Below are 18245 nucleotides of genomic sequence, written 5' to 3'. Positions count from 1 at the left end.
TTAGTTTTCAGTTTTAAATGTCAGGGGGAAACTTATTAAAGCAGGGACTAGAGGAGCAATATCGGCAAGCTTGTGCTGTATGTGGTTGTTGTGTGGTCATGGCTGGGTCAGCTCTCAGAATACTACACGGCCCTCATTCTTGGCACTTAGCTGATGTGTATAAGTACTTGATTAATGTCTTGTCTCCCTCGCTACACTGTACACTCCATGAAGGCAAGGACTGTTTCTATTTATTCATCACTCTATCTCCAGTGTCTTGCACATAGTAGGGACTTAATAAATATCATATTAAGCCTTGTGACCTGCTACAAAGCAAGCGTGTTAACTTTTTTTTTTTGAGGTGAAGTTTGCATAACAGAATTAACCATGTTAAAGTGAATGATTCAGTGGCATTTAGTACATTCACATGGTGTGAAACCGTCAACTCTGTCGTGGTCCATAACATTTTCATCACTCCAAAAGGAAGCTCCAAACCTGTTAAGTAGTTACTCCCCATCTCCACCCTCTCCCCAGCTCCTGGCAACCACCAATCTCCTTTTTATTTTAATAGATTTACCTATTCTGAATATTTCATATAAATGAAATCCTACAGTATGTGACCTTTTGTGTCTAGCTTCTCATTTAACATAATGTTTTGAGGTTCACCTATGTTGTAGCATGTATCAGTACTTCATTCCTTTTTATGGCTGAGTAATATTCTGCAGTATTCCATTTTGTTTACTCATTTATCAGTTGTTGGACATTTGGGTTGTTTCCTCATTTTGGCTATGTAAATAATGCTGCTATGAACATTAGTGCACAAGTTTTTGTTTCAACACTGGTTTCCAGTTCTTTTGGGTGTATAAGTAGGAACAAAATTGCTGGCTCGTATAGTAATTATTTGCTTAGTTTTCTAGTAAACCACCAAAATGTTTTCCGCCAAGGCTGAGCTATTTTGCATTCCTACCAGTACGAGGATTTCGTTTTCTTTACATCCTCATCAATACTTTTTATTTTCCGTGTCTGTTTTAAAGCCTAGCCATCTGAGAAGGAGTTCATCTTTAAAATGCATGAGTGAACCACCCCTTATTTGCAGTGAACATCTCGTTCTTTGATACCTCATCACATTGATGCTCAACATTATGAAAAATTGTAGTGAAGCTCAAAGGCACACTGGACTGAATTGGATTCTAAATCCATAAAATCTGTGTCCAGCATCATTCTGGTACATTGCCTTCTAAGAAAGGCTTGCAACTATTAGGAGAATCCCACCTTTTCCTCTTGCCATCATTCCTTAGGATCGAAGATGAGGTCTAAAGGACTAATCTGACATTTAAAGAAATTTCTTCCTTCTAGAATATATGTGTTGCTTAAAAGTTCTTCTTTGGAGGTGTCTTTTGAGAGTTGTATTGAGAATGAGGAGGAAGCCGCGTGCAGTCTTATAGCAGAATGTTCTCATCACAGCTAATTTTCTTTCAGTTTGACACATTTGTACTTTTCTCCTTTGCCTTTTCGTTTTCCTTTTTTTTTTTTTAAAGTTTAGCGCCTCCTCCCAGGGAGTAGATGTACCTGCTTGCTTTTGGCCTTGGGCAGAGACTATAGCAAATGGCTCAGAACCAAACAGGGATGTAAGCAGAATATCTTGGAATACTCAGATTATTCCCGCCCATCCATAGTCATCAGTCCACCATAATTGGCCCTCATTAATAACGCTTAAAAACACAAGTGCACTTTAATTTCCAGCCTTTGAGGGCCATCTCCATTCTTTCAGTTTCTGCCATTTTTCTACCCTTAACTAATGCTGTGATTATTTTCTGATTGTCAACATTTAGAAAGTTTTATATCATATCTGAGTTCACAAAGTAGAGTAAGAATGGACTCAGAAACACATTAACACATTTGCATACACACATGCCTTTAATAGTAACATGAAGTAGAGTGAAATGCATTGCAATCAGGAGAATTGAGTCTTGGCGAACATTTAATTATCCAGTACTGGTCATGACTAATCAGCTTGTGTTCCACTGACTCAGTCGCTTAATGCTACAACTGCTATGCTGTTTCATGATTTAGCTGAAAGCATTTTTCCTGTTCAGAGCTTGCCAGGTAATTTTAATGTTGGCTGTAAATTCTTATAATTGTTCTAGATACCCCCTATGTGTGTTTTGGAAATATCCCATTGCTATTTTCAATCATATACTTGAATAGAATCTCAAACTATTGTTTGTCCTATTTGGTAAAAAACAAAACAAAAAAAATTGTTTGGTTTGGGGGTGGTATGACCTTAGTGTGAATAGTGTTTGTTTTTGAGAAGTCATATATTTTGAATGTGTCTGCTTTAAAAAAAATTCTTTCAAGTGGTTTTAAATCACTGTGTGTGTTTCATTTTATATCAAAAACCTTTTGTACAACTAAAATTTGTAATTCTAAGTGGTTCATTATTTTTTTAAATTACACTTGTGGCAGTTAATCCTAACCTGTTTTAACTTGAAGTTGTTTGTACCTTGGGTGCCGGGACATAAATTTCATTCTATTTTATCAGAGGAATAAACTGTTTCCCTTGGGTAACAGGCACATTTGAGAAGGCATTCATTTTTTCACATCTAAACGTTACCATTAAATAAATTGACACTGTGGTGCTTTAAATGGGCATCCTTAAAGCTCCAAAGAGCCAATGTACTTTCTAGTGTACCAAAATTAGCAACCTGAAGCCTTCCCCTGGTCTTTGTAATTTTTTGTAATGTTTCTTTTATTTCTCCCTTCTTGTCTACTTTGAAGCCTATAAATAAATTTCATCCTGAATATATTATCTTCTCATGTGTACTGATTTATAAATTATTCTTTATCCTCAAACAGGTAATCTCTCTCTGACCCTTGAACAGCTGGTTTTTTGGGGGTTTTTTTGTTGTTTGTTTGGTTTTGTTTGTTTGTATTGGGGGGGGTTCTTTTTTTGTTTGTTTTTTGTTTTTTGGTCCAGGCTGAAACAGGTGGCGAATGATACAGCAACCAAAACCACATTTCAAATTTTATTGCTAGAAGAAGATCTGGCCCCCAATTCCCCTGCAGCCTCTCAGATCAGATAATTTAGTCAAGCTCTCCTCAAGTTACCCATGAAGAAACCAATTCTGGGACTTCCCCCAATACACACACAGACCAATCTGTAGTAGAAGGCAATTAGAACCAAGATCTCCTAGTTTCTTGCTTCTCATAATTAAGGCTTAGAAGCAAAAGCACACACCTGGGATCATGACCAAACACTTAATTTTCCTTATCTATTTTTGGCGTACAGGGAGAGAAATTGTCACAAATTTAACAATTATCTCACCTTATACCCTTAAATGCTTTGCCACTATAGCTGATTGTGGTGAGGTAAGAAATATATCAGAGTAGCATTGCCCAACCATGTTTTACAGAACCTGATGTCACTGGATCTTCCTTGGGTTGAAAAAAAGAGTTCTATGGGAGATGCTGACTTACACAAAGATAAAGAGGTTTCTTTACTACAAGACTTCTTAGAGCATTTGTTACATGAATATTTGTTGTGAACAGCCAGCAGGAGGGGTAAGGAGCAGCCTTCCCCACTTCTCTAAGGAACCTCATTGTTAACTTGTTCCATGTAATGCAGTGTGTGAAGCAGTGAATGGAGTATTCTGATATTCTTTTTAGTCCATCTTTTTACATGGGATCTTAGTTCCCCCACCGGGGATGGAGCCCGTGCCCCCTGCAGTGGAAGTGCAGAGTCTTAACCACTGGACCACCAGGGAAGTCCTTGTTAGTCCATCTTTGTGTGGCATTCCTAGTTGGCAGTACTCAAAGGCCAAATATTAAAATTTTGCAAACCAAACCAATTTTATTTACATACAAGCCATTATTTAATATCTATTTCATGTGCTCTTCTTTCTGTGCTCAGTGTTCTGAAGGCTATACATTATACTTCAAACATATTGCTCATTTTTAATGTTTCTTTTAAGCATGTTTTAGGGATAATTACAAACAGATCACCTGTTAAGTTTATAGCAGCACCCAGTGTTTATAGTGTACACCAGCTTGGAATCCAAAGCCTTGGGGGGAAAGTAGGGTGATTTAGAAACAATGTAAATAATTCCAGTACAGCTCCCAAATGACCATGTGCTCTGCCACAAAGGGAGAAATGAATTCCTAATTTTACTCACATGGTGTCAGATCTTCAGTTCCAAAGGCCTAATGGCATATGTTATGGACAACAGCCTTCAGGGGACTCTTTGAGTGGCCCTCACCTGCTTCCAGACACACCACCCGTCAGCCTTCCTGGCCAACCCTGGTCCTCTTCATGAACGGTGTTTTCAACACCAAGTGCTCTCTGTCAGTGGGCCATAACTCAGCCTGCCCCCCTGGATAAGAGCAGCCTCAGAGTTGGGTACGCCTCTTCTGTAGAGCCGGAAACTTTCTTGCTTTAAATAAAACGCGTACACTTGAATTATGTGAGGCCACTGCCTGGTTCTGTGCTAGCCCAATTCCTGGAGTTTTAATATTCACGTAGTTGGTTACTGTCAGCAAGCGCCATCCTTTTTTCACCTGAATGAATAGTCTTTCACGTCCTTTAAAGTGATCTCTGGGTGTTTTGTTAATCCTACTATAAGCAGTCTTTTAAGTTACTTGACCTTTTCTGTTTTTTTACTGTTAAGGAAATTGAGGTTCCCCGGGTCTCACATTGAAGAAAATATAGGTATCAATAGTATTTCCCAGGGTCATGTCTTTATTGCTTCTCCTGTTCCCTCCAAACCTTGCCCTAAAAGCCTTCACCTATAGGGAGGATGCCTTTTTCAAGAACAGACTTTTCTTTAGGACATAGTAATTTGAGCCAAGAAGTTGGCCATGATGTGGTTGAACGGAAGGGTAGAAATGTTTCACTGAAGAAGTGGCTACCTTTTGTGAGGCCCCTCCCCCTTGTTTTCTTTGCTTATTCAACTCAGCCATGTTCCACAATGGAAACTTGTTTTTTACCTACCTCTTTTGTTGGGGATATTTAAAAAAAAGCAGGTATAGCCTGGATGTGCTATTTAAACTAATCATAACTTGGACATTTTTTTCTAGCTAGTTTGCTTTCTGTGTGATGTTTAACAATTCCAGGGGGAAAAAATTGGATTCATTGGCTTCACTGGACATGCTCCAGCATGTATTTGAATTGCTAGACCTTTCTAGGAAACTTATTGTCACTTTTGTAATAACGGTGCTATTACTAAAATGGGAGATAAAACTCTGTTCAGGACATCAGACACCTCTTTTACAATATATTTTTTCTCCTAGCCAGAGTTTATCTCTTCTTATACTGTAATAAAAATCCTTCTCTGATGACCTAGAAAGATTTTTGGCTGAGAATTTGTCTCTTATATTGAAAAAGACATTTTTCACCTAATAGCCAGTGGTTCTTTCCCTTGCCATTGTTAGGTATTACTGTTTGCTGGTGAGATAAAATTTTCCTACCTATGAGATCTCTAAAAAGTAGGAAAATCTTCCAGCCCTAAGGGATTTTGCCACAAAAACCATCTGCTTAGGTCTTATATATATATTCGGTACACATTTTTGAAGCTTCAGTGTATGCTATGACCGATAATCTCTTACGGGGCGGGGGAGAGGGGGTTAGTGTATGACAGTGAACACCTAGATTATACCTCTTCCTGTTATACTGTTTACCTGCTTAGAAGTAAAAGTTCAATTGAACTTTCCTTAAAAGTTTGATTTTTAGCCTCACATCTTACATTGGTCCATTTATTATAGGCATGGGTCAGAAAAGAATTTACAAGATGAGGAGAAAATTCTGTGTGGTATAAGATACTAATGTTTTAAAATGATGATACTTCAAAATCAAAAGTTACAAAGGCAAATCAGGTCTTTGGAGAAGAGTAACAAAAAAGATGTCAAATGGCTTAATAATAGAGGCCAGGCCACCAGAGTGCTGCTTCAAAGTCTTAAAGGAGCAGACCAAGTCTTCTAGCACTTCCCTTGGACGTACACAAACTTGCCAGCCCCAACTGGCTGTCTTCCCAAATTCTGGGAAACTTTACAAGAATCACAGGGGTTGGTACAAGTAGCGTGAGAATCTGCAGCGTTCTGTCTGTGATTTAGCTGCCATTGTGTGAGCAAATTTTCGTGTGTCAGTATGGAGAGGGTCCCATCTTTCCCTCCTGCCTCTGAGGTTTGTGATCTGTATTTTATTCTGTTCTTTTTTTCAGCCAGGTTGGGCTTTGAGGTCCCGGGGCCTTCTTTATACTTGCTTTCTATTTGCATGTGTATTTTTATCCATTTCCTGAGGGCTGTGGTGAATGCGTGGCTGGCATGTCAGTCAGCCTCACTGTTGCTCCTATCCTTAGAAGTTACTTATCTCCCTATTTAGATTTTTAAAGTCTGGTAAGTGTTGGGAATGCAAGGTGGTGTGTAGATATGGGTAGTGAAAGTGAAAAGTAACTTCTGAGGCCTTTTAGACGTGTTCAGTTCATCTCGAGTTAAGTTTGCCTTAGGAGAGATACTTTTACCAAGGAAAGTGGAGTTCCTGAGCCCCAGCCTGAATTTTGAGAGTCTGAGATTACTTTCTATAAATGGAAGAATCTCTGAATCATTTAAAAAAATAATTCCTGTTAGACTCTTGAATCACTAAATTCTTACAGCATTTTTGATCTGTCTACTCTCTATTAGCCATCCTGTGAGAAAGCTGCATTTCTTCTTTAGAGCCACATTTCTGTAGCCCTGAGGTCCTTGGGGGTGATGGCATGGTGGGGAGGGGGATCACAGTGGGAACACTTAGAATGGATTGTTCCTGGTGAAATTAAACTGCTCAGTGGATCACATTTAGATAATGATAGCCTCACTCTGAGCTTCCAGACATGGCATTGTTCTTATCCAAGTCCTCACGGTCACTGCTTTTTCCTCAGCATTGTGCTTGCTGATTTAGGTGTTTTTTGTGGTGCTTCATATCCATTTCCTATAGGAGTTTCTATTCAATTAAATGTGCTGCCATCGGGTAATGCCTGCCTAGAGACTATCTTCGTGTCTAGGGATGTACTTTGGATATTCAGTTGTGTTTTGATCAGGTGTTTGAGAGTTTTGGTTAATATAACCATAATTAAGCTTTAAAGGCAAGAAGACAAAATGCCCTGGCTCGGTCTTGCTTCACTACCTCTAGTAAAGGAGAGACAGCTTAATCACTAAAGAAGATGCAGGAAAAGCAAAATCAGAAAAGTACAGTTTTTAAGACTCGTTTTAGAGTTATGACTGTAAATTACACATGAAGATTATTCTTCTTGGCTTGTTATAATGGGATGGGCTTAGAGACCTCAGCAATTTGACCACTGAATACCTTATGGCAATTTTAACCAGGAAGCCTAATACACCGGAGATGTTGCCTGGCACTGTAGTGCTCTCCTCTCTGCACCCCGCCTTCCAACCTTAGTACAGAAATGCTGAAATTTTGATGAAATGCTCTTTCTTTCAATTTTGAGTTCTTTTGGCCTTTTAAAGACTGATTATAATGTTCAAAAATACTAGTGCTTCAGAGAAGAAAATAGCTTTGGGGCTGGGATGTGGAGAACAGTTTTAAATCATTGCCAAGTGTTCAGATTATTAATAAGGATTTTTTGTTCATTTTTGAGCAAATATAGTCGTCCCTCAGTATCTGCAGGGGATTGATTTCAGGACCCTCTGCAGATGTTTGAGTCCTATAAAACAGCATAGTATTTGCATATAACCTATGCATATCCTCCATATACTTTAAATCATCTCTAGATTACTTATAATACCTAGTATAATGTAAATGCTATGTAAGTAGTTTTTAGGTGCACGACAAATTCAAGTTTTGCTTTTTGGAATTTCTGGATCTCCCCCCACCCCCAAAATATTTTCAATCTGAAGTTGCTTGAATCCACAGATGTGGAACCCAGCGATAAGGAGAGCTGTCCTCTTACTTGCTTTAGTCACTCACAAAGAGCAGTCTGATGATTAATAAAAGTAATGCTGTGATTGTTGGAGATGACATCGATGATTATTTGCTGTAACCCGAGTAGCTTTGCATGTTTTCAGGGCCTGTAATTTTCATTATCATTGATCTGAATAATTGATGGGTATTAGCCACATGCAAAATGAGTACTGAAGGAGAATCTCATTTTGTGAGCAGCTTAAAATGGTCAGAGGGGTTGCTATTTGATGGTTATTTGTATTTTTTTATCCTTTGAAAAGCCAATTATTTAAACTACTTTAATTAGAAAGTGTAGGATTGTGGCTGGTGTACTAAAAACTTGTAGGATGTTAGTTAAGGTCAATCATTAATTCAAAGAGAGAGGTTCTGTAGCAGTCATTCTCAGCCCTGGCTACAAATTAGAATTGTCACCTGGGGAGCTTTGAGAAAAATTAAATTAAATATTAAATAAAAGACCCAGCCATTGGTCTCATGTTTAAAGACAACGTGTGACCAGACTTAAGAACCACTGATCTATGACTAAGTGATAAATTTAAGTCTGCCAACACCTGGAATGGATGGAGAGGTGAGCTCCGTTTCAGAACCTGTGCCAGCTTTCATAATGACAGTCTTGTATTAAGGTCTCAATTTTCCCTCAGTTCTTTTTGAGTCACTAGTCTATAGGCCATCAAGAAATGAATTATAATTCCAGCAGCTTTCTTTGTTTATGACTAGCGAAGGCATAGGATTTTAAGATGGTACTAGTTGACCATTCTGTTTAATTCTTATGATGCATAGAAGCTTTTACTTTCTATTTAAATGTTTTTATGTGTAATACATTTTCCTTATAATACTGTAAAATCCTTATTGTCCTGACTACTGTACCACTTATGAAATGTGATGCTGGGCAAGCTGCAAAAACTCTCTGTGCTTCCACTTTGGCTGCTGTTTATTTTTTTCTTTGCTGTTATCTGGGGCATGGGTATAATAAGAGTATCTACCTCATAGGGTAGCTGTAAGGATGTCTTGAGATACTGCGTATTAACCACTTAGAACACAAAATCAGTTCTCAGTAAATGTTAGCTGACATTATCGACGATTTTATTTCCCATTGGACCTAGCAAACTATCCATAAATGGTTCCTAAATAACTTAATGAGTTATCAAATCTATGCTATGACTCTTGTGTAAATAAACTACTTCTTAGAAAGTTTCTCGAAAAATATATTGCCTCAGATTAGCAGATGCAAACTATTATATACAGAATGGATAAACAAGGTCCTACTGTATAGTACAGGGAACTATATTCAATATCCTCTGATAAGCCATAATGGAAAAGAATATGAAAAAGAATGTATATATATGCATAACTGAATCACTTTGCTGTACAGCAGAAATTAACACAACATTGTAAATCAACTATACTTCAGTAAAGTAAATTAAGAAAAAAAAGATGGTACTAGTTGAATAACAGTACCATTTTACTCTGGTTTTTATTGAGAGACTATGTTTTGGTATAAATTACTTTTTTTAAAAAACAATATTCAGTTTATAGTATGGAGGTATAATTCAAGAGTACAAAAGGGTGATTTTTATCATGAAGAAGAAAATTAAATTGATTTCTCTGTTAATTCATATACTATAAATACACTTTTAAATATTTTTCCACCCTTTTAATTGTAGTGTATGCTGTATCATTAAAATAGAATTGTTGCTAGCACATATCAGTTTTAATAAATGCTGTTCCTAAGAACATTTGCATGGGAAGCACTTCAACACAGGATGGACTCCTAATGAATTAAAATTCATTATGAGGTGGCAGGAATCATACACTCCCACTCCAGACTACACTGTGTGCCATCCAAGTGGGAATTTTTTTTTTTAATAATTCGAACTTGGAGTTCCTCTCCCTTGGCTAAGGCACCTACATTATTCAAAATCACAGGAACTAAAACCACTGTTTTAACACTCTACATCGGCAGCAAGTGAAAAATTACAGTGAATTTACCCATGTGTTCAGCTTTGCCATTTTTATGTGAACCAAGGAACGTTATACGGTTGCAGTAAATGCTACCAGAAATTGCGGGTTCATCAGATTTTTAGGCCAAAACAGGCATTGAAAAGTCATCTATTTCACCCCACCCCACCCCCAGTCCTCAGACAGCTCCAAACCCAAACCCACCTGAGCTGAGGAGACTTTGCCCTTTTTTGAAAAATCCTCAGGAGTGGACATTTTACAACTTCTCTTGGGTTCCTATTTCCACATCTAACAATGATCACTGCTGAGATCTCCCATCCCCCTCTCCCCCTCGCCAAACCTGCACAGCAATTTCAATCCATTTTCTCCAATTTAATGGAGATAGAGGTCACTTAAGCCTTACTTGAAAGAGATCAGAGATAATATATGGGGGAAGGTCTTAGTAAAACTGTAAATGCTATGCAAATGCACGGAATTCATAAAAATATCATGTGCCTGAAAAATTGCTTTATGCTTGTTCCTTCCTTTTGTTCTTTGGAATGTTGTTATCTGCCACAGAAGAAAGTTGAAGACAATTCAGAATTGGGGAAGTGCTAGTTCAGTTTGGTTTTAAGTGGCCACTGTTAACTGAGGAGAACAATCTATATTGGCAGTGCAGGAAACATCCTGCTTCACTGATCTACCTCTTTTCCTCTTCCCTGTTTTCATTTGTTGAATGATCTGAGAACTGGCATGAAAGGTAGCTCTTCCTTATTTACTCTATAGCCACTTCTTGCTTGTGTGGAAAACTAAACAACCATGTGAATATTAAATTAAAGGATTTAAATTGTAGTGTGTGTATGGGCTTGACAATTTCTGTACTTCAAATTGGTACATAGTAGGTTCAGGTCTGTTGTAGAGACTACGTTGGGACCGTAACTTGCAACAGAAAGCTAGGGTAGGGGAAGCAGAATAAAGTATACTTTTAAGCAGGTGTATTCACTTTCAGTTTACTTTTTGCAAAAAAGATATCATGGAAAATTTAGTGCTCTTATCAGTAAGCTGCGTCAGACCATGTATATTACAGTTGCAAACAAAGTCAGTCCCTGAATCAAAATGTATATAGTTACCATTCTGGTAAAGGTATTGTTTACTGGTTTCCAGGAACTGTTTGAAAATTTACCTGTTAATCACTGACCCTTAGCATGCGAAGGACCTGGTACAATCAGTTGTTCTAATGCCCTGTCTTGGGGCAGGGAGGTAAATAGCTAAGTTGTCCAGCATTGATGACTTACTGACTTTTTCCAGATTGCCATAGATTGAATGCTCCCTTAGCACATGCCAGGGTGGATTTCCAGAAGTTATCCTTTATATACAGGCTAAATCTCTCCTACTTCAATTTATCTCAGTTACTTTTCCATTGATTCCCTATGGATTTTGGAGGCAATACCCCACTAAATAATTATTTAATAAGCTTAAAATGAAAATGATGAGGCAAGAGGTCTTATCTGTATTTTAGGGTAATTCTTGTTCTTTTAATCTGAAAAATTATTTTCCCTATATCTATGTGAGGTACAAAAATTCAGACTGGAATACATCCAAACATAGACATTTGGAGAACTTTGCAACCTCTAAGTAGTCTTGCTTAAAATGATTATTTTGGGAGTAGAGAGTAGTTGTATCTTTGACCTTTAAATAGATCATTGAAGGGAAATCTTTGTGGCTACATACTTTAAAACATTTTAGGTTGGAAATTATAATTATCTTTTTTAAAAAAAATAATGGAAATATATAAGTGGATATTGGTTTTTATCATACTTCCTTTTACTTAAAAAAATGGTTGTCTCAAACATGATAAAATAGTACCATCAAAAGAGACTATCCCAGATTTATATAAGAAGGTATATTATCCTGATTTAAGATAAGAAAACAGTGAAGCCTCAGTGAAATAAAAGGGTGAGGTAAAAATGGAGCTCAACCTTGCGACTTCTAGATTCAATGAACCTCTTTTTTAAAAATATAAAAGGGGCATTAGAGCTGTATTGTGTGAAATGGGACTTTTTGACAGTAGGCTCTGAGAGATCACAAAAGAATGTCTTTCTTTGTAAAGCCAAAGAATTACAACTTTTCTTTGTAGAAATAGTTGATCATTCCATTCATAGAGGCAGCCATTCTATTCAGTATATTCCTGTGTATTTATAAGCAATTATTTTGTGTTTAGAGCATTCTGCTGTCTAGTAAGGAAATTGACAAAGGTTGTCCTCAATAGTTGTTGTATAATAAAATAAATATTCCCAATCTGACCTTTCCTAAGTTAGTATGTTGCTGGGATAGTGATGGTTGAGACTCTGTGGATGAAAGAAAAATGACTGGCAGTAAAAATACTGTTTCTCTAGGATACTTACTTCAATTTAAACGTTTAGAATTGCAATGTTGGCCTCAGAGCAGTTGGCTCAAACAAAACTTTTACTAATAATCTTCACTAAGTCAGCAACTAAGAGCTTAGTGGAGTTTGAATTTCCTAACAAGGTTTTCTCCTCTCCCCCTACTACTCTCTCTCTCTAGACAATAGCCAAACATGTTAAGACAAGAATTCTGAGCTTGGTAGAAGCATGGAGAAATGTGATGAAAAACTGACTTTTCCTCTTTCTCTTGGTCAGTGTGCTGGAGAAGAGAAACGAGTTGGTACACGCACAGTATTTGTTGGCAATCATCCAGTTTCAGAAACAGAAGCATACATTGCACAAAAATTTTGTGATAATAGAATAGTCTCATCTAAGGTAAGTTGTTTTTTAACTCAATAGATGTTCATATAGTGAGCCAGATAATACTTATTTTTATATTTGCTGGAAGCTGGTACATTTATATATGCATAACTGGATGTGCACTTATACCAATCATAGACGAACTGTGGTAATTATTCCACCAAAAGGCAGTTTTTTTAAAAGCATCTCTTTGTCTTGTTACAGCTGAAAGATCATTTACTTGCCCTCCACTATGATTCACATTGCCTGTTGATTATATGTATGACTTTAAGTCTTAAAGTGTGCTAAAAGTGGAATTATTTACTTGCCCAGAGCTTTCTGAATTGCCCTTAAGTGGACGGACTGGGTTGTAAATAATTTACATTCTTCTGGAGGGTGTTATCTTAGAATGACATTTGTGTCTCTTTCTATTCCATTGCAGAGCTTCTCAAGTACACTCCTGGGTCCTAACGGGTACATTCTGTTCTGTACACTGCTTAAACAGTTAAGGGTTCAATCACTGTAGCTGTGTTACCATTTGAATAATCATCTTACTTTAGCACTGTGTAATACTAAAAGGAGTGGCCTGAAAGTCTGAAGACCTGTTTAAATCCTGGCCTGATCATTTACTAGCTGTGCGACTTTGGCCAAATTAATCTCTCAGTCTGAATGTCCTCATTAGTGAAATAGAGCTTATGTGATAGCGTTCTTTGTAGATCCTAGTACCCAGTAGTCATCATTCTACAAGTATTAGTTTGCTTATCTTTATCTTTACCTTTGACTGACTAGGTTAGGTGCTAGGTGCTAGATTGCTGGCCCACTGCTATCTCTTATAGCATGGCACAGATCTTGATAATTTTCCTCACTTCCTAATGCAACTTGGTAAGGTAGATCTCACATGTTGGTGACAGTTGGTTCACTGCATGTTGGCAAACAGCGAGGACCTGAAACACAAAATTATGCCCTTCCTTTGCAAACTTAACATTTTGGTTTTCAAACGTACATGTGATTTCTCTTTGGGTAGTGATACAATACAGACACGGGGAGGGGGAAGGGTAAACTGGGACAAAGTGAGAGAGTTGTATGGGCATATATACACTACCAAATGTAAAATGGATAGCTAGTGGGAAGCAGCCGCATAGCACAGGGAGATTAGCTCGGTGCTTTGTGACCACCTAGAGGAGTGGGATAGGGAGGGTGGGAGGGAGACGCAAGAGGGAGGAGACGTGGGGATATATGTATATGTATAGCTGATTCACTTTGTTATAAAGCAGAAACTAACACACCATTGTAAAGCAATTATACTCCAATAAAGATGTTAAAAAAAATACAGACAGATTATGCTTAGCTGGGAGAGTAACATGTAAAATGCGGACAGAATGAATGAAAACTATATTGCCTAATGAGCAGATCTATTGGGCTATAGAACACTGAGTGTATTTGGATAAAATGTCTGTTTCCTGTTAATCTTTAACCTTATGGCAGAAATTTGTCCTCAGCTAGAAGTTTCCATACCTGTGCCCAAGATAGTGAATAGTTCTTTCACTGAAAATTGTGACTCACCCTGTAGTATTCAAGAAAACAATCAATAGTAGTCCTTTGGCTCAGAATCATAGACTTATAGAACTGAAACATCATAAGAGATCCTTTTGTTCAACTCGCTGATTTTACAGATGGAGAAAGCAAACCCACAGAAATTAAGTTAGTGACATGGTCACGAAGCAGAGTTAGTGATAAAGCCAGGGGCAGAACTGCTTTATAAGGTCTAGTGGCTCTGAATAAAGAGCTGTTTTCACATCGTTTTGCAATTTGGGCTCCTCCTTCAGTTTTCTCTCTCCTTTTGTATCAAGTGAAATATAAAACACTTTCTAGGGGATTATTGTTTCCTATAGTGTTTTATGGGGAAGATGGTAAAGTGACACACCGATAGTAAAGTGACTTTTCACTGAACTAGTGATAATTGATTTGTTGTAATATACCATGAATTTTTACATATTAAAAGAACATATAAGACTCAGTTAATTCTCAACTCTTTTTGTTTAATAGAATATTTAATAGAACAGAATATTTTTCATATTTTATTTAACTTCAGTTTTGCCAATACGCAAAACAATGCAATAGGATATTTTTTTAAATAGTCGGGAATTCATGGGCAAATATAAATTATTTCTAAACAGATCTGCCTATACAGTATATATGTATGTGTTTTAGAAACCAGAATAAAGAAGTGAACGTTTCTACATTGATCGACTAACACATCTCTTTTTTCTCTGTAAATATTTTATATTTACAGTTTGTCTAGTTAACTGCGTATTAGCTGATCTATTTTTCGTAACAGCTCTAGAGCAGAAAAAGAGGAATTGACAGTATACTAACTTCACAAAAAGAGTGAAATTTTAGTACAATGAATAGTTATAAGAAAACAGCGTATAGTGTAGTGGTAAAGAGCTTCACCCTTACAGACAGAAGACCTGGGTTTGAAGTTAAAGTGAGTCATATAACCTTCCTGTGTCCCAATTTTCTTATCTGTAAAATGGGGGTATTAACTACTTAGCTCATAGGATTGTGATAAGACTGAAATAAAGTAATCCACAGAAAGCATTTAAGCACTGTGCTTGGCATGTAGTAACAACTCAGTAGATGGTAGCTGCTATTGTTATTTATGTTTCTGTGATTATTACTATTATTACTGCAGTCCTGAGCAGTACTCATGATTTCCTCAGTCTCCTGTGTTCAAATGTGTGGAGTGATCTCTCTTGAAAAGAGGCCTTCAGGTCCAGTCTGGAGAGAAAAAGAGTTTCATAATTTGACTTTGTCTTCCTCACGTTGCCCTTTGGCTGATTGTATTTGCACCAGAATCTTTTAATTGAGGAAATGTGTAATTTATAGAATATGTTAGCTGCCTTCCAACCATGTAGCAAGTGTTGATTTCCTTTCTAAACCATTCAGTAATAAAAATAACTTTCTCTTAATTGGGTGCTTTTTGTTTGTTTGTCTACAAATGACATCAGTAATGTAATATCATTGGGAATAAGTCCTGTTAATACGAGGAACACTGAAGATAAACACTTTGATAAAAATTTGTTTTTATTTACTTATAAAATTAGTGTCCTTTTCTTCTTTTGGGAACACAAACACTTTCTTTAGAAAAACTTGCTCTCTTTGGCCTTCCTACTTTAGAACACTCTGCAGGGACTTTGGGAATCATCAGAATTTTATAGCTGGTACAAAACTTGGAAATCCCCTTCTGTAGCAAAAGGAGCTAGATCTTTAAGATCTTTAGCTTCCATCTTATTTCTCTGTTCTACATTTTTTTTCCTTTAAAAATCCTGAGCCTCATCTTGAAGGCCCTTCAGTGGGATAAGAATCAGGGAGCTCCACCTAGCTCTTTGAAGCTATGCCCAAGGTTAAACTTACTCCTATGTGAAAGAATGTCTTAAAAGTTTCAAGCCTAAAATTACACTAGCATTTTCCCTCATTTTAAAAGTCAGAACCATCAGTAGAATTTATTAGACATGTCTTTGCATCTTATCGAACTCCCTGAAGGTGCCTTTTTAGCTAAAGTTACTAAATCCTAACGCAGTACTGTCTTGGTAACTCCTTTTGCTGTTCTAAATTTATGCTAGAAAGAGTGATACTTTAAAAATGAGAAAGTTCTGCTTGACATCGGTAATGAAAATGGAAGTAGACTGCTGTGATGCTCAAAATTGGATTTAATGCCTACATCAAGGAGAGTTGATAATAAAGTGGATACAGTCATTTAGCAAAGTGAACAGTTATTGAAGCTACAGCTCTGCTTATTTACAACCGGGTGCTTATTTACAACTAATCTTCAAGTTTAGTGATTTTGTTCCATCACATCCAAATCCCAGTAGTTAGAAAAGTCAGTGCTCCTTCTGCTAGCCCCTTCACAACTGGTTGTTAACTTTGTTATTTTAAATAGTTACTACTTCGTTTTTTAGCTGCTCCCCTGTTTTCTCGTGATACACAGAAATATTAGAACAAGTTATTTGGAGCTTTAGCTTCCCCATCAGCATTTTTAAGGCTAAATTGGAAAATTTTTGGACTTTGGGTACAAACAAGTAATGTTCTAAAGCCTCCTTTTGTTTGAATTTTTCAATTTAATAGACTTTCAAAACTGAGGTTCATTTCATACTCCCTCCTTTAAATTAGGAAAGTTATTTATCAAAGTTATATGGTTTTGATTTCAAATTAAATTAGGTGATAGATGTGTGAGGGGGTGACCCACAGTTTTTTCACATCAGAGGCCACATTTGTGTACCAATTATTTAATTCACTATAGAGAAGATGAAAATATGCATTGCATATACTTGGAAAGCTGGCATTTTTCTGTAGAAACTTTTAAAGCATGTTCTAAATGTCACGGTTGCTTTTTAAGTTTATGGTTGCACATTAAGATAGTATAGAAATCCACTTACTGACTTCTCTGAGCAAGAACTGACTTATGACCCAAAAAAATCTCCATTTTCATCATTGTGTATGAAACAAATGCTGTAAACATCTTATTCCTGTGAGTTAACATTGTTTTTGGTTTGTAGCAACTGACTAAGTCTGAGAGTCCACTTTTTAGGTAAACAAGTCAATTTGAACTTGGTAACTTGGTATTAATGTGGCTTTAATTCAATTTCAGTTTTAATTAGAAAACTCTTTTCTTAGTCTGCATCTAGACTAAAGTTCATTCTTTATCTCACAAACAGTGGGAAATAAATGAAGCTTTTAGGCAGGGAGAGGTCATGTGAACAGAACCACATTTTGAAAAGGTCATTCTCATTGGTTTGTGGAAAATGGAATGGAAGGGAACAAAAGTGGAGGCAAGGAGTCCATTTAGGAGGCCAGTGCAGTAATCCAGGTAAGAGATGATGGCTTGGACAACGGTGGTAGCAAATACGGAAAGATGTCCCAGAGATATATAGGAAGCAAAAATAGCAGGACTGGTAAGGAATTTCTTGTAACCGGTGGTTAAAGGTGTCTTCCAAGTATCTGAATAACATGGCTGAGTAGACGTTCTTGTCATTCACTGAAATAGGACATCCTGAAAGAGAACTAGATTTGAGGAACAGAGAGAGGATCATGGGTTCAATCTCCTTTTACATGGCTCTGTGCCTTCTTGCATTGGGTTCTTTACCACGTAAACTCCCTCTAATCTTTCAAGGCTCAGTTCAGAAGTCACCTGCTCTTTGAAGCCTTCTCAAGCTTCTCCTGGGTAGGAAAAAAATCATAACTTCTACTGTATCCCCATAGCATTTTGCTCATGCTAGTTTTATGACATTTACCACATTAAATTGAGTGAATACATGATTGTCTTTTTGACTATAACATAAATTCCTTCTGGGTAGAAAAGCCATATCTTGATCTTTATTGCACCTGCTAAAATCTTTGTTATCTGGACCACTGCCTGGCACACAGTAGGTGCTTGCTGAATTGAACTGAAATGCACTGCACACCAAGTGGGATGACTCTTGTGAGCATAATCTAGTTCTGGTTTTACTAGAAAACTGCATTGAAATAATGTATGCTATATTGCATTTGTATTATAATAAAGAGATGAGAGGTTGAATTTGCTTTTTAGTTAGAGCAGTGGAGGAAATAGCCAAAACACAGGTTTTAATCAAAATTTC

General features: G+C 37.0%; 1 protein-coding gene across 6 annotated transcripts in view; it reads left to right on the top strand.

Annotated features, from left to right (window-relative positions):
- The window catches only part of ATP11C (ATPase phospholipid transporting 11C), a 164941-nt gene that overhangs the window by 60232 nt on the left and 86464 nt on the right, over nucleotides 1-18245 (top strand). For 3 of the 6 annotated variants that reach the window (XM_068532847.1, XM_068532845.1, XM_068532841.1), the window contains exons 1-2: nucleotides 6085-6154; nucleotides 12523-12642. In XM_068532847.1, the coding sequence (XP_068388948.1) occupies nucleotides 6119-6154; nucleotides 12523-12642 (156 nt within the window). In that variant the 5' untranslated portion in view covers nucleotides 6085-6118. Of the gene's footprint in view, nucleotides 1-6084; nucleotides 6155-12522; nucleotides 12643-18245 lie in introns of those variants that run through there. The other 3 variants (XM_068532843.1, XM_068532844.1, XM_068532842.1) reach the window with 1 other exon arrangement.

Source organism: Eschrichtius robustus, chromosome X, assembly GCF_028021215.1.
Source record: "Eschrichtius robustus isolate mEscRob2 chromosome X, mEscRob2.pri, whole genome shotgun sequence".
Classification (NCBI taxonomy): domain Eukaryota; kingdom Metazoa; phylum Chordata; class Mammalia; order Artiodactyla; family Eschrichtiidae; genus Eschrichtius; species Eschrichtius robustus.
This window is presented reverse-complemented; position numbering and strand designations above follow the sequence as displayed.